The sequence below is a fragment of the Vanacampus margaritifer genome, chromosome 16, assembly GCF_051991255.1.
Source record: "Vanacampus margaritifer isolate UIUO_Vmar chromosome 16, RoL_Vmar_1.0, whole genome shotgun sequence".
Taxonomy (NCBI): domain Eukaryota; kingdom Metazoa; phylum Chordata; class Actinopteri; order Syngnathiformes; family Syngnathidae; genus Vanacampus; species Vanacampus margaritifer.
This window is the reverse complement of record NC_135447.1, coordinates 6,736,884-6,754,401: the sequence shown is the minus strand read 5'-3', so window position 1 is coordinate 6,754,401 and position 17,518 is coordinate 6,736,884. Positions and strand designations below refer to the sequence as shown.

Here is a 17,518-nt window from a genome sequence, read left to right as displayed (position 1 = left end):
CAATAATGTGTCTCATGGTTTATTGAAACAAAATCGGATAGGCAGACTCAGCGAAACTACAGAACTAAGTATGGAAGAAAATCCACCATCACGTCCGTCAATTCGTGCATGGCACAAGAAATTTATGGAGACAGCGACAGTGTTAGATAAAGGAAGGAGTGGGCCACCTTTGACAAACAGGATCCCTGAAACACACAAATGCAGTGTGATAAAAAAAACTTTAATAAACGCTGAATACAATAGAACAAATCTAAATAAAATATCGAATCAATTGCATTTTTAATAAATTTTTGAAATGGTAAAGAGACTTTATGGACACCCTGTATGTCGGCTGTGTTCAAACCCACACCGGTGCAAATACGTCTTTCTACATGCGCCCATTTACGACTATGAAAATAAAGCCCTCTGAATTTCTGTTTCACGATAAAAAATATATATGAATAGAGGATACTCTAATCTAATCTATAATACTTTAATAGGGGCCAAGGCCACTCTATAAATAGACTACTGTTAAAGTTCAACTTGTATAACTGAATAGACATATCTGTCGATATTAGCAGGGCTCAGAGATGCAAAGGGGGAGAGTCTGAGGTTCACGCCGCGTTTGATTTTACTTTAATAGAGTGACACATCATGCTCCCCGCCTCATTTTATGCCTGCCAGTCATCTCTACTATGATGAACACAACCCAGCACCAGTGCAGCCTGTCACTCTGTCACTCAAATGCTTAAAAAGGACTTCATGTCACTATTCAGGTGGAGCTGGGGAGAATTTCAGCTGTCTTTTTTGATTTTTCTGTCTAAACCTTCCTTTTATCTGGGCTCTAGGTTATCTCCCTGAAGTGGGAATCACATTTTAATTAGGTCTATCCTTGGTTAGCGGTTCATCATCACATCTCCCTGTCCTATGTGTATGCCCGATGGGTTTGCATGTCAGAGACTCTTAAGTCCCCACTTCCTGTCACAATCTAACATCTCCCACATCTTGTGTGCATCTTTTCATTCTGTAACGGCTCCATCTCCATTCACAGTCAGGCTCTCCTGCTGCTGACAACAAAGAGTGCCCTGTCTGACTAAAACCTGCATTCTGCAGATGGGCAAAACAGGAGCAAAAATAGAAACATAAAAACAAAAAACAGGCATCATTAGGTTGTGCAAACACAGCGTCAGAGATGTTATATACACTGATATATATATATATATATATATATATATATACTGATATATATATATATATACACTGATATATATATATATATATATACACTGATATATATACATATATATATATATATATATATATATATATATATACACTGATATATATATATATATATACACTGATATATATATATATATATATATATATATATATATATATATATATATATATATATACTGATATATATATATATATATACACTGATATATATATATATATATATATATACTGATATATATATATATATATATATATATATATATATACTGATATATATATATATATACACTGATATATATATATATATATATATATATATATATATATATATATATATATATATATATATATATATATATATATATATATATATATATACTGATATATATATATATATATATATATATATACTGATATATATATATATATATACACTGATATATATATATATATATATATATATATACTGATATATATATATATATATATATATATATATACTGATATATATATATATATATATATATATACTGATATATATATATATATATATATATATATATACTGATATATATATATATATATATATATATATATATATATATATATATAATTTGGATATCAACTACAGTTTCATAGTCGAGCGCATTCTGCCCCACTTCGACCGTTTGGAAATTTACAATTTATAAATTGTGCCGTTCAGTTGTTCAGAGCACTAAAAAAATCTGGGGGTTACCGAAGTGCCCTCTGGCTACTGTGATCGGGGGGGACACGGAGCCTCAGCGCGTAAGGCATGACAAGATGGAAGCTGTAAAAGCAAGTTGCAAAGGTTGTGGGGCTGACGGGAATTTTTTCAACAAAATGTTTGTGAAGAAAAGGAGCCCAATTTGCTTCACACTCTCAGTGGGGCATCAGATTGAATTTAATTTATAAATGAAAACAATGCATACAGAATGGCACAATTGTTAGGATGATTTACTACATACAGGCTGTAAGAGAAATGTGATTATGCTGTTGTTCCTAAAACAAAATATTCAATTTAATTGTAGTATATATCTATTTTTAAATAATTTAATTTATCATTTTCTTAATTACTTGGTGATTTTCATTTTGTATAATTAATTTTATATTTATATATATTTTTTAATTTGATTAATTTCCATGTTATTTATTTGCATATTCATTATTGACACTTCTCTCATATCAAGTTCAGTGGTTTCAGAGGTTTAGTCTTTTACGTCGCTATAGGAATTAAGTATGTTATAGGAACAAAACATTAACATTGTTAAAAAATAAAATAAAATAAATAAATAAATAAATACAAAATCACACCAAGTATCAAATTGGTATAATTAAAAAAAAAAGAAGAAAAAAAAGCGATTGGTGTCATATTGAATTCAAATGATCTGGTATCGCGCATTTCTAGAGGTGACCATGTTTTTTCGTTGAAACTATACATTACCGCAAATAAAAATGGAAATGAAAAATATCTAGTGGTCTGTGGTCTGGTGAGATACTACCACGTAAAAATGTCTGTTCTGTGGAGGCAGTCCAATGTAAAAGCTATAATAAACCGGAAGCACATTAGGTGAATCAGTGTGTTACAAATAATGTTGGACAGCTTAAGGCCACAGTCAGTTCACAGAATGGCAGTTAAAGCTTTGGCTATGACTTTCTTTTAATATTGACAGATATGATACAGATTTTTTTTTTCTTTTTGGGGAGCAAATGTGGATTTGGAGGCCAAGAAGCAAGGGGTGATTGATTGTGAGCGCAGTATCATCTGCACAGATGTCATGGTTTTAATTCATTTAGAGGGCAAATGCTCCATGATTTGGCTTTTTAATTAGCAACTCATGTGAAAGAGGGTCATTATGATGCCTGACAGAGGACCTGCTCATGAAGGGGGACAGAGACATGGCCAACTCCAAATTTGATGCCATGTTCAAGCACGGGATTGCCCACCTGAGCAACAAAACCGCTGAAAATTGTTTTAAGAATTCATGATCTTTGACAAACATGCCAACTTAACACAGACGGTGTGCCACAACATTTCAACTCTTCAATTTGCCGTGGTGCAAAAAAAACAAACCTCACACAAATGCCTTCAAAACATAAACAAGCAAAACCCCCTAATGGAGGCATTTGCATTTAAATACATATTCATAGGAGAAAGAATATCAATGTACCGTTTTCAGGGTGTTCGCTCTCTCCAATGCTGCCATCTGGAGTGGTTCGCTCATAGTGGTCTTCAGGCAGGGTCAAGGGTCCGATACGAGGGCCAGACGATGACTTGCTACTGGGTGTCTCTGATTCTTCCAAGCCGCTGTCATAGTAACTAAGCTGGGAGGCGTCCTGCAGGTCCTGCACGGGGTTGGCGGTGGAGAAGGTCACTCGTCGATGGGGATGCTACAAAACAGAGACAATACAGCGGACACATTATCTTTTTTTTTTTTTTTCTTCTCCACAGCGACGCTTATCCTTTTGTTTGTGTGCTCCGCTGAGAGACACAACAGGTTGTATGCTTGGAGTTACAGATGAAATACAGTGTACAGAGAAAAGTATTGGTACATGTCGCTATTGCACCTACAGGAGCTGAAAACGGAAGACAATATCAAGTTGTTGTACCCCTGGCGGCAATAACAACTCCTGTTCCTCCGAGATGACTTTCTGCAACATTTTCGAAGTTGAATCTAAGAGGTCTGACTCAACTTGTGATTGATTAGTTAATTTAGCAAACTGAAGGAGTGTGTCGCGACACCTTTGACCACATGATGTATTTGGGAATATTGCTGAATGTTACTCTCGCTAGGGAATTATGCTATTAGATTGAAACAGTATATTAAAGGCCATGGTCTGTTAGAGTGTATAAACAGCAGCAGAAATTGAGATAATTGGAAGAAGCATACATTATTAAATAGAAATTACCATATGAAATGTAAATGTCTTTGTATTTAATTGCGCTGTGTGATAATGTTTCCATTTTCAATATGCAACTAGCACATGCCTACAGTAACTCATGCACTAACCAGTCCTACCCTTCCACAATACTCCGGATAAAGCTTTTTGACATTAAAGGGTTAGGGAACAAATGTGGCTACTCCCAAACACTGCACTACTTCTGCCGTCATAGCATGGACTACATCCATTTTTTTTTTTATTTCTGTTCTTATTTTTTAACTCTTTGACTGCCAGACGTTTTCAGAAAAGGGATGCCGTGGGTGCCAGCCGATTTTAAGCATTTTGACTGATCTTTCAAGGTCCATAGAAAATTATGTGTTTGGACTATGGAAACACACATACTGCCAAAACAAGATTGGACTCTCATCTTCCATCAGAAAAAAAAAGTTTGTTTCTACCTTATTCCGTTTTTGAGTAATCAACAATAGAAAATGGTTAGTTTCACCTATTTTGAAAAAACGTCTTTTAACGTCTTTGGCACTCCTCCATAGGATTTTACGAAACGTTATTTAACGTTTTTGGCAGTCAAAGAGTTAACCAAGGCAAGTCTCAAGACTATCCTGCACAGTTTGAATGATATTGTGTAATGAAGACAATGTTTATACTGACAATGGTAGTATAAGCTGCCTCTTGCTCCCGAACGGTAACATTTGGATAGTTCATGGCAATGCCCGGATAAAAACATGTTTTCTGATATTCTCAGACTGGAATCAGAAATCTGATGAAATCCTCTATGAAGCATCTATTTGTTCATGGAAATGCACCGTAAATGGACTGCATGGACATACTGGGCTAATGTCAGATGAGCATTATCACAACACACTAATCAATGTCTACTACAAAAGTGATGGGGGGGGGGGGAACACCAACAACAACATCTGTGACAACAAAACAACAGTCAAAGTGTGGAACATTGAAGAAGGAAAACAATGCAGATGGCAGGCTAGTGGCATTTTGCCAAGGCAGCTTGCAGCCTGTCAAAATCACAATCACATTTTCTCTAAGAATGCTAAATCAGACAATTGCTTGTAGCCTATACAAAAAGTTGGGTCTGGAGTTGTTACCCACTTATAAGGCCCAATTTTTTTTTAAACAGGCACACTTGTGCTCGACTTGAAAACTGGCACATCTTCATTTTAATTCCGGGGTAAGTCTAGTTCTCCATGTTTGGGAATTTGGAAGACTGCACTGCACCCTGCAAGGACCTCCGGCATACTGAGGACATTTTATATGGTTAGAAAGAAACAGGACTAGTTTTAGACTAGTTGAAACAGGGTCTAAGTTGTGGTGCGGCTGATGTAGAGCAATTTTGGTGTATTTGACCAGGTGCAGGCAGACAGATTCTGCATTCCACTGATATGTGTGATGGATGCCACAGTATTTCATAAATAAATATAACATTCAACCCTCTCAGACATTAGTTTCCAGGTGACCACTTCGTAGCGGCCAACTTTACATCATCCTCAAGTAGAAATCTTGCAGTTCCTTATAAACGCACTTTACATGTGCCATCAGCTGCACCGAATAAAGGAATAAGCCTCTTTGATTAGCCGGGAATCAAGTAAGTCAGATGTGTTCACTCCCACAATGGCGCAAACGCTAAGATACTATATTTAAAGAAAGAAAACTCCGCCTATGCGCACAGTTACATTGCACTTTGTATTGTGTTCGCTATGAAAATAGGACCCACAGAGTATAAAATCAAACAACCAAATTTTGCTAGCGGCCTATTTAAAAAAATGTGTCTGTAAGTGTGCCATTTTGCAAATTGAGATATCACAATCTGGACGTTGGCTAATTCACAAAACAAGTCGGCCTATGGCTCGGGAACAAAAATTTGCCATTGTCAAGGGGCAGTTGGAGGCTGGTTGTCATACTATCATGTCACACCGGAAGGTAAGCAGAGCTGCACAGTGTTAGGATGTGTAAGTCCAATGTTAGCATCTGAAAGCCGGCACATATACAAATATTAGTTGTCAACACATGAAAGGGGATATTTGTGTTTGCCGGTGCACGGAGCCGCTCACTAATCGACAAAGCGTAATTCAGCGGCTAATGAAGTGGTGCATCCATGAGTGAATATTCAAAAAAAAAATATGGGGGATCTCTCTATGGGAGGAGTTATGATATTATTAGACAGTGGTGGCTTTGCACATGCGTGGCTAATTTGCAGGCTGAATACTGATGGGTGAACATCTCCTGATTTGGAAGGAGTCTCAGTCTAAAATTAAAACCAGGAAAAAAAGGGCTACATTTGGTGATAACTGATGTTATGAAAAAATTGTCGCTAAGTTTTATAGTTGATACGTTGGCAAGGTGTATTAGAATAAAAAGTATAAAACCAAGTAAATTTTGTCTGTCAAGTAAAGAGTAAGTTAGCTGTAATTATGTATGAGTTGTGTACCGGTGTAACATTTCAAATGTTACAATTTATTTTATTGATGTATTCTTCTGCTTATTGGTTCTACTCAAAACAGCAATAATTCTTGTAATATTTGTGTTACATCCATGTGTGTGTTATTTTTTTATGACTTACCATTTCAAAACCTATTCAAAGGCCAGTGATCAGCCCACAAACCCCAATGGCATTCTAAATCCCCATATTAGCATACTTTTCCACAGATTTTGAAGTTTAACAAAGCAAAAAAGACGGGAAATATGGCTGCGATTTAGCGGAAAATTAATCCTTAAGGTGTCTGCACTAGAGAAAAAAAAATGAATAAAAAGTAGCATCGCTATTATACTTTGTGACAGTCACTATTTCCTCGTTACATGCTGATGAGATTTGATGAAAGAATAAAAGACCACATGCATTAATGAGAGTACCGACGGAATCTTGAAATCAATGGCTTGAGGAGGAAGGGGGCGGCAAATAATAGATCATTCAAGATCACACCCTTTATCAAATTGAATGGATCGTAAATACAGTTAGGGGACCATTAAATTCTTTCTTCTAAAGATCAGATTACTAATGGCGACTTACCGCCGATCGACAACAGAAAGATGACTCTGTACGCCGCACGGGTAATCGAACTCCCCACCCCCGCACGTGCATCTCCTGCAAAAGTCGGGAAAGCACTGAGACAGCAGAACAGGTCTGCCTCGGCTGGACCCGTCAGCCTGGATCGATACTACGGGTCTCTGCTTTCCACCGTGTAAACCACTTTTCTGCCAAACACAAACCCTGCTGGAAATCACGCAAATCGTCATCCTTTTAGTGCATACATGCCAGATATGGAGAAAATGCTTTTAGAGTGTCGGTAAGTGCTACGAACACTGCGTCCTTTATGTAGTTAAAGGGCTTCAAAATGTTTTCTGTTCATCTCCGGCTATCTCAACCGCTCTTTTTTTTCTGCGTTGTGCCGCTGCATCTCCTCATCTTTCATCTGATTTGAGTTTTAGTGTGCGTCATATTTTTTTTTTTCTGCAAGTAGTGCTGCTACGTCCATACATCAAACCCAGTATGCAATATAAAACTGTCTTGGGCATATCCGTTATAGTTTAATGGAAACGAAGGTGGGTTTCCAAATAGAAGTGAACGATTCTTGACCAAACAATGGCTCCTTATAGTCCTTATGATTTGTATGCACGGTGCAACATCAAGAAAAGGGAGCAGGGGTTCATATGGGCCGATAAGAATAAACCATTTGTATCCCTTCAATTAAATATGCCCGTTAAAGCGAGTATAGTTGAAAAGCAACAATTTCTAACACAATCCCTTGCCGGTGCTTGAGCAAAGTGTTTTAAAACGGTATCTCTTACAGATGAATAACCAGTGTTGAAACAGATACCCTAAAAAAGTAACTTGGTTAATTTACTTATTACTTGCTTTACAAATGAGCTTAGTTACTTCATTGATTACTTGATTGTAAAAGTAACACATTTACAAAACAATTTGTAAATGTGTTACTTTTACAATCAAGTAATAGTTTAGCTAACACAAAAACACAATCTCTCTGACTCTTCCTCCATTGCTCTTTATGGACACATGAGTAAATCAGTGCACTGAAAACGATGAGGTCACTCCGTGAGACGGTAACGTGAATTTGCATTCTCCCACAATGCCTTTCACCATGTTGAAGCGGCAAATACAGACGCTCCCCTACTTACGAACATTCGAGTTACGAACAACGGTACATACGAACATTTCTGCGCGTACAGTATGTCGAAAAATGTTCGGAAAGAAATGCTGTAAGTTAGATTTTGTATTGCGCGTAGTGCTTCTTTCCGCCGCTAATACCGACGATTGGCGCTGTGAGAGCTCATTGGAGGCTCAGCAACGTGGCGAGGAGGAGGAGGAAGAAACGCCGGTCGTCCCCATGAAGCAGGAAATAACTTTTGAAGCCGATTCCAGCGACGACGAATAATCTCTCATGATATAAAATCTTCCTCTTCCTCCTCCTCCATCATCTCCTTAAGCATCGAGTACATCTTCCAAAAATAAGTTAAACTTCATTTTATTTATCTTATTACGTACATGTACATACTGTGTGTGTGTCTCTCGCTCTCTCTCTCTAACATACGTAGTACAGTACAGTACTGTACGTATTCTCTCCATTTTATTAAAAGTTTTTTTCAGTACAAACCAATGCAGGTTACTTGTACAAGCCTTAAACATACTTATATAAACTTTCAATATACTTATATAGGCTTTAAACATAAATTATAATACAAAATATAGCACTGAAGCAACTTACGAACTAAAATTCACCTTACGAACGATCGTCCGGAACGTAACTCGTTCGTAAGGTGGGGAGCGTCTGTACCAGAGTTCCCCGAACTTACGTGTTTCTATAATGTATAGCATTTCGTTTTATGACTTTAATGAGTACTAAGGCGTTAGGAATAAGATGTTTTTATGTGTGTTATTATTTATTAATTTTACATTAACATACCATAATTCTACCAAAACGTTCTGTTTTTGTGATATTTAATCAAACATCCCATGCAGCTGACCTAGCAATCTGCACTATATTTCAGTGGTGCATTCTTAACATGATGCTACGGCTCAGTGACTATTTAAATGTGAATGTAGCATTTAGTTGTTCAAATATGGGTTCTTACTTAAACTTATCCTCAAGGCTTCACTCCAAAGAGTCAGCATGTTTCCAGGGTATGATAACTAGCAAAGGCTGCCGAGATGGGAAATAGATTCTCTTTTTAGACTGAGCGCAAATCCTTTGCCAGGCCTCGGGGCTGCAGGGATGTGGCAAGACAGAAGGATTGGAAGGGGAGGCCGGTCAGGAGTGGAGAGTTGGTCAGGCAGACAAAGACAGCACTTTGGCTGGAGGGGACAAGCAGAAGGATTGGATTCTGGGAGCCTGGAGGCGGTCGTAGGGGATTTTTTTTTTTAGCCATTGTGGGTAGCTATGGCGCTAAGACTGAATGAAGGAACATTTATGATGACAACTATCCTCCAAAAGGATCGGAACAATGAGGCTATTTGCTTTATTTATGATTTGAACCCATCCTACATGTTTCTTGATGTCAGTGACTCAGACGCCTGAAGCAAATTATTTACAAGTAAATAATGTCATATTCACTTGAATCAATTTTAAGTTCCAATCAGTATTGTGAAGTCAGGGCCTGCAAGGCCTTCTCTGCTGATCGAAACATGATCAGAAGCACTGACCTACATTTACAACTTCAATGAAATTGTATGTTTGCTTTTTTTATCCTCGTTCTCTTGGCTGGCAAGCTTCCAGTAATATGTACGTAACATTTTTTTCTTGTCCAATCAGATTTCAGCTCCTATTTATTGCCATGTCAATATAATCTGCCTAGGGCCTTCAGAGTCAGGAGCGATGGTCCATGACCTATACACAATATCAGCAATATTTTTTAAAAATTTTGTTTAGGTTAATCAGATTCACCACCCTTGGCAATTGCAAAGGCTTAGAGTGATGTTGCCATTTTTCTGTTTGACTGGTTCAACTAAATGGTTCTCAAGAAAAATTGGACACAGGGTAGGTCGACCGTGATTGACTGGTGACCAGTCCAAGGTACTTTTCGCCTACAGTCAGATGGAATGGGCTTCACCTTCCCACAACCCTGAACCGTGGTATCGAAAATGGATGGATGGGCAATGCTATCTTCTAAGTTGGTAATCACATCAGAAAGTAAATAAACTAATATTTATTGTTTGATGTAAATTCAAATAGAAATGAATTTGCCTAATTGTAATACTGTAGTGTGGTTGAGTAAATATGCACACCTCCAATTAGCCTGAGTTTGAATTGTTTCATTTTTCACATAATATTATGATCCTAAAGCAGGTAGAAGATGGGCTTTTCACAAGGTGGCCAAGGCATATTTGAAAGTAGTAATAAACACCAATCATGCTCAGCCTCCTACGCAGAGCTCCCACAGCATTTCAAAACCATTTTTTTCAGGTCATACTGGCAGAAATTGCAGCCGTAGCCTTCTACTTTCCATTTTTTATATCCACAAACACATTTATACTGTATTTCGCAATACCAAAAAAAAAAAAAAAAAAAAAAGATACCAGCTGCAACAATCTTTTTAATGCATTGAGAGTGAAGCAATCGCATATTTTCAAAGTATATATTTAAAAAAAACAGTAACATTAAAAATAATTGTAAAGTGTTAAATTTGTTGTGCTATATAAATACAAAGCTAAAAATATTATCTTATGCAACACCACACAGGTATCACCCATAGTGTTAAATTGTTTCGTTTAAATTCCATCCTGAATAACACTTTCAAACATAACACTTTCAAACATAAATCATATATATATATTTATATATAGATAAAAAAAACTACAGATAAGCACTTTTCAACTTTGCATTATAGTTTATAGATTGAAAGATTAAACACTGTTCAAAGGGAGAAAAATTCAACTTATCTTGTTGCTACATTTTACACATGTAAACTGCAGAACGGTGTGAAAAGCGCTGCAAATAAAAAATAATAATAATACATTGAGAATCCTCTCGAGGAAGACTTCCCGATTCCATGAAAGTGTGCAAAATTAGAGACACTGAAATATGATATTCAAAGCGCATTACGATAAAAGTTTGATGTGTATTATCATTGAAAGGTGTCCCTTATCACTTCATCATGATGGGCATTTCCACATTTACATTAAACAGTTCCATTCCTGACTACAAAACATATCAAACATGTCATCCCTTATGTCTAATGTGATATCATGTGATGCGTAATGATGTGGATTGAAGTCTTATCTTGCATCCTGCCCGCGCCCTGCTATTTTGTGTGAAGTTCGAAGATAAGACCAACATATGTGGCAATGTCTACTAGGGGTGGGACAGTAGAGTTCACCTTAAGGTGTGAAAAAAATAAAATAAGAAGAGACGGAATAGATCGTTGTAGGGCTATTTTTACAACGCACATATCGATACGGAGGCGTCAGAATCCATAATAAACATTCATTCTTAAAGTTTCTCTTTAAGAAGCATTTTTTGCCATCCAGCATAATAAAAATATAATTTGGGTATACATATGGCTGTTTTCATAGAAATGCATGCAAAGTAATGTAAAATATCGGGATATGTATGGCCTTGAAGACCACGCATCGGTAATCAACGTACGTATCGAATCGCGACCCCTCTATCGTGATGCGCATTTTGTCAGGTTGTTGGCACTACACTGCCCCACAGTATATTGTTTTTTTCTTTCTTAAAATTCTCTCTTCATATTGCTAAGCAGCATTATCTGCATTTTGTGGTGTACTGATTTAAGTAATTTAGATAATTTAGGTTACCGGTTATTTAAACATAACCGTATTGAATGTTAACCTGCCTCTTATTCCTTGCCTAGTATGTATTTCAAAATATAGTAATAACAAATATGTATGATAAATTAAAATATACAAAAAGCAGAGGTGGGCATCCCGGCTACATTGACAGATTTATGATTACACTTTGCAATGCTTAGGCCGTCAATTTTTCTAAATTCCCCGTCATTGATAACTGACGGGAAACTTTGAAAAATTGACGGACTAAACAATGCCGGAAGTGGGTTTTTATCTGTCAATCTGTCGATGACGGAATGCCCATTTTGCAGACAAATGACGGAAACATTGCCAGACAGCCATTTCAGAGGAATGAGGGATAGACGATTACAATGCGGTTTGGCTTGAAATATTGATGGATTGATGATGACGGAAGTGTGTCCTGACTGTTGACTACTGACGGACTCACCTCTGCAAAAAAAGTAAACAACAAACATTGCTTGTATCAGAATTGGATTAAGCCTACAAAGACCCAAGAACCATGGCCCATAAAGGTGTATTACAATGCAGAACATACCAAATGGTACTCGGTTTTACAGAGTAACATCACATCACTATTGTCTACATGTGTTGCTTCCACTATAGCATTAATGGTTATATGTAATTGCAGTCTAGAAGAAGTCAATGAGATTATAAAATCAAATTTCTTGGCCACACACTTAAAGAAACCATTTTGATGATAGCCGAGAATCTGTGCAGTGTCTGCTGATTTGCACCACTGGTCCTGAATGGGACATTGGACCCCAGTGCTGCCGTGCTTTTTCCCCACTGCACCAACTATTCAGTCCACTTTTCAAAGCCACAGAGCTATGTGACACCACTCTACCGTCAGGTGCCCTGCCACTCAGCCAAGCCTCACTGATTTCCAGCACTGGGCTGCTGGTACTTATGCAGATTCTAAAGTATTTCTCATCAAGTCCATCACCTTTTTACTTTCTGTAGAGTGGTCGGCGAGCTAGCCTTTGCATTTGCATCTCTCATGTCGATGGGACTGCTGTGGAGCGTCAACAGTGTGAAGAATCTGGGACGGCACATTGTTGATCACCACCACTCAGCTACAAACGCCAGAGCAGTAACCGAGAAAGCATAACAGAGGCTCCATTCACTCCATAAACTCGGGAAAAACTGTTCTGCTCAAGCACCCCAACAGTCAGTTTCACTTCCTGGTTTGGATGCTGTAGCGTTAAATATAAAAATCAGCCAAGTAGAATAGTTTGAGCAGCCAACAAAAATCCCATTCAGGGAAGACAGCATCAGCTCCAAAACCAGCAGCAAGCTGAATCTTCCCACAGGTTGTCAGACTCCTCGGCGGACTGTGTCCCCTCCCCGGCATATACTGTAGGGGACACCAGGGCTAGCTGTATCACATGTAAGTTGTCACGTTGCAATTTTATTCTCCACCAGAGGGCGCAACAAAAAAAGTGTAATACTAGTTTTCTTCGTATAAATCGTCAGGAGTTTTGTACTGCCTGAGAAGAGAATAGCACATTGTGAGCTGAGTGCCAGTTATCTGTTTAGCACAACCCAAAGTAAATTTTTTCAACTTCATATATTTTGAAACAGGCGTCGTACATAGACAAATACTAGCAGCAAATCGTGTGGACTCGTTAGAGGAGAGATTCAGGCATCTTGTTATGCCTCAGACACTGCTCTGTTTTAAGCTAACTTTAAACTAGAGCAAGTATTAGCCAACATGGTAATTTGGTGCAATTTGTCTCAGTCATTTTGGGGTTTGTTGTCACATGCAAAGAATGAGCCAATGGAAAATTCACCTCTGGCAACTAACTCAGTTTACATATGCCAGAATTGCGCTTCAGATGATGAGTCTGAAGAGTGAGGAAATTATAGTTATGTTTCATTATTTAAAAATTTATTTTCCACTTGTTAGAACTACAGTATGCCCACGTCAGGATTGGTTTAAGTTTCATGATGAACTATCCACCAAGCCATTTAATACTTGTACATTCTTTAAGACCTACAAGACAATTCAAACCCAAGACATGAAGTAGTGAAAATTTAAATGAATGTTTTTTTTATGATAGCTCACCAAATTATATTTATACACAATTCCAAATTCCGTTATAATCTGTCACATCATTAAAAACAGTATTTTTTTCCTTCCAGTTGCATTTTACATTTCATTACTTAATTACATTTTGTCCTGCTTTTTTTTTTGTCCATGTGTACTTAGTAGAATTTTAACAGTTAAGTAATGATCTGCATGCTGAAATCACAATTTCAGGAACGTGCCCAAAGCACAACATTGTTTCATAAGTCTGCATAACCAACTCTGCAAGTGAAAAGTCTGTATAACCAACTCTGCAAGTGAAATTTGCAACTGGAAAATACAACTTCTGCAAAAACAGCTTGAGAACCATATCTTTTCTTCGAATCAAATTAAACAGGGAGCTCTGGAAGTTGAATGTTTCGAGTGTGCACGACTTCACACAAGGGGACAGGTGGATATATAAGATTATGAGCACTATGCTCCTACACGAGAAAACCTATATCTTTTTATGCAGCAAAAAAAAAGTATAAAGTATCCTCTGCTTTCACACTCTTAAGATTTCAAACTGGAAAAAACCTATGTGGTCCTGTTTATCAACCTTTAGCTGCGGTACAGCCAATGTGTACTGCAGCTGGAAGCCAGCCATTTCCTAGTGAATCATAGTTATGTGTCACTCAGATATTATGAAATGGGTTTCCTGCCCATGTTAAAGGAAACGGCGGATGTCTCAGTGCCCCCCATGATATGAAAAATTCAATTTAAAAGGATGAGCGAAAGAATGGCGCATGGCCCATTTTCATTCGTCCCACACTGAGAGATATGACAATGATGTTATATTGTGTGGAGGGAGCGATGCCAATCGTACTGCAGAGAAATTCCTTCATAATTCAATTCAATTTCTTCAAAATCCCAGTGGCAAGCTCCTCTGCCAAAGTGAGGCGGCATGATGGAGTCAAACAGGGAGGGCTGCAGACGAAGACGGAAGAAGAGGGACGGCAGATTGAGACTGAAACAAAGGTGAAAATAGCAGCCAACTCACAGGCAGACTCACTTAAAGGTAAAAGGAGGCTTGTGACAAAGTGGAGTAGAAGTGGACAGAAATGATTTGAGCAAAGATACTTTTTGACCTTTGGCACAATTGTAGAACAGCCACACTAATTACACCTTTAAAGCATTTGGCAGCCATTGGAGTACTTGAATCAGTTTTGTATAGATCTAGAACTGGGTCACCAACATGGTGTCTGTGGGCACCAGGTCGTCCCACGGACCACTTCAGTAACCTGCGGGTTTGTTCTAAAAATTGCTCAGCAGTGATTGCACAAAATATATGAGATAAATGTTGTATATCAATATGTATCTGTTTCCTAATGACTGTGAGTAACCAATTACATGATCAATATCTTCACACTACTTTTTTCCAGGTCCATACTGTGCTCCCCTTTAAAAGTAACACAAATGAGCATTAGGTTTTCGTTGATTATGGCGGCACCTTTGGACAAAAGCGGTATTGTTTTCCCTTGAATTTCCCTTGAAAGAACCACATTTCCCATACACACACACACACACACACACAAACGCTGCGCTCCCCTCCGTTCCTCCCTTCCCGCGATGCATTCACAAGCATTCGTAAACAAAAAAGCACAGAACGTTTGAGTGTTGCGTGGCTGGTCGTGTCAGTGTGGAAGGGCGACCTATCAAGCTGATGGCTATTTATTGCTAACACGCAATTTTCCGATAGCTAACATTAGCATATTTATTTTGGTTTGAGCATGGAAAGCTACCTAAAAAAAAGAGCCGAGCCCGCAAATGCAGCGTCGGTTGGAAAAAAGCTCATCGCCCTCATTTACTACAGTGCTTCAACCAGGGGTTCCGAAGCTAATATTTCAGTGTATGTAATTTTTTAATAAAATTATTGCTGTCATATGTATGCTCTATACATTTCTCTCATTTTTGTTGTTGCTGTCACAGTTACATATAACATTCTAAAGCATTAAGTGGACTTGCCTCGAAAGCGCAAATCTACTCGAGGACATACTCAGACATAATGGCTTCCTTTAAGAGCTGCTCATGCTCCCCTCGAAGTATTTATTATCACTAATGTGCTACAAATGTGATGTTTTTTTATGTATTTATCCAAATAGCCCACTGGGTATATTATTCTTCACCATCTTCAAGTACAGTGAGAACCTCGCCATAAAGCGGTTAACCGTATATATGGAAACGTTGGATTGATCCTGAATTGTGCACATTAGTCATAGTATGTCAAAGAAAATAATGTAGGATCTGATATTATTATTATTTTTTTTTTTTTTTATTTATTTATTTTTTTTTTCAGGAGAGCTCAGTATTGTTCATTCAATTTGACATCATCATTGCTCTCCTTTTTTTTTTTTTTTTTTTTTAAAAATCCAACAAATCAATTAAAAAAATTTAATAATTTTTTTTTTTTAAATACATATACATATATATATACACATATACACACATATATATATATACCCTTTTTTTTGTATGTGGGTGGATCTGATATTATTTTAAATAATCATAACAATCATTCAAATACTGCAGAAAGTCATTGGTAGACGATTGAAAAAGACGGAGATTAAAAATCCCCACATTCATATGGAGTTCACTTGCTCTGGCATTTCCTGCATGTATGCTGGGATCAATGAGTGAAGTCCCAGAAAAATTGGCGCAACCAACAAAGTTGCCAATGAAAAAAACGCACTCCTTAGTGTATCCGGCAAGCATATAATCCCATGAAGACAGAAGGTATTACGCAGAAAATGCATATATCTTTATTTTTAATTCCACCATCATGGCCTCCATTTCCATCCCTTCCACTGCTCTCTTGCCTCTCCTTAGACACATCTACACACGCACACACACACACACACACACACACACAGTTGTTTTTTTTGTAGGTGCAATAGCTCGGAGGCAAGCAGTGTGGAATTGGAGTCTTCAAAGAGTCTTGGATTATCAAAGAGACACAGCTACCAGAAAACTAGGGGACACGCGGCAAAGGGGGAGGGAAAGAACATAAGCGAGAGACGGGGAGGGGGGGGGGTGGGTAGTGCAAGGGAGTCAGCATGGGTTTGGGTGGAGGATGAAGTGATCAGACAGGGGAAGAGGAAAGGGGGGTGGATAAAGACCACAAGTCCCTTTGTTCACATACTGTTAATGGAGAGAAAAAACGGCCAGAGAGAACGCATTAAAAAACAATCGCACATGCACTAATGGTCTTGAGAGGCAAGACTGAATTCACATCCTTCACTGTCTGTGTCACCTTTTCTGGAGTGCTTCTTTCCCACTACTCCCCACCCCCACAAAGAGAATTTCATTTCACTGGAAGCACTGGCCTTGAAATACCATAATGTTGTTACAGTAAAATCAAGTATTACTGCAGCGGGACCCACCAAGTGTGAATATAGCTGCCACATCTAATGACAAATCGGAGTGTTCACGCCATTCCATATGACAGGATGTGGGAGTGCTGCCGTGAATGCATCACCCTTTGACAAAAAGCTCTTCGTCAGCCCCTCTGTCCT

General features: G+C 37.9%; 1 protein-coding gene across 5 annotated transcripts in view; it reads right to left on the bottom strand.

The window, feature by feature from the left end:
- The window catches only part of pcdh1a (protocadherin 1a), a 167,935-nt gene that overhangs the window by 23,413 nt on the left and 127,004 nt on the right, over positions 1 to 17,518 (bottom strand). For all 5 annotated transcript variants that reach the window (XM_077546083.1, XM_077546087.1, XM_077546084.1 and 2 more), the window contains one exon: positions 3,411 to 3,630. In XM_077546083.1, coding sequence (XP_077402209.1) covers positions 3,411 to 3,630 — 220 coding nt within the window. The remainder of the gene's footprint in view (positions 1 to 3,410; positions 3,631 to 17,518) is intronic.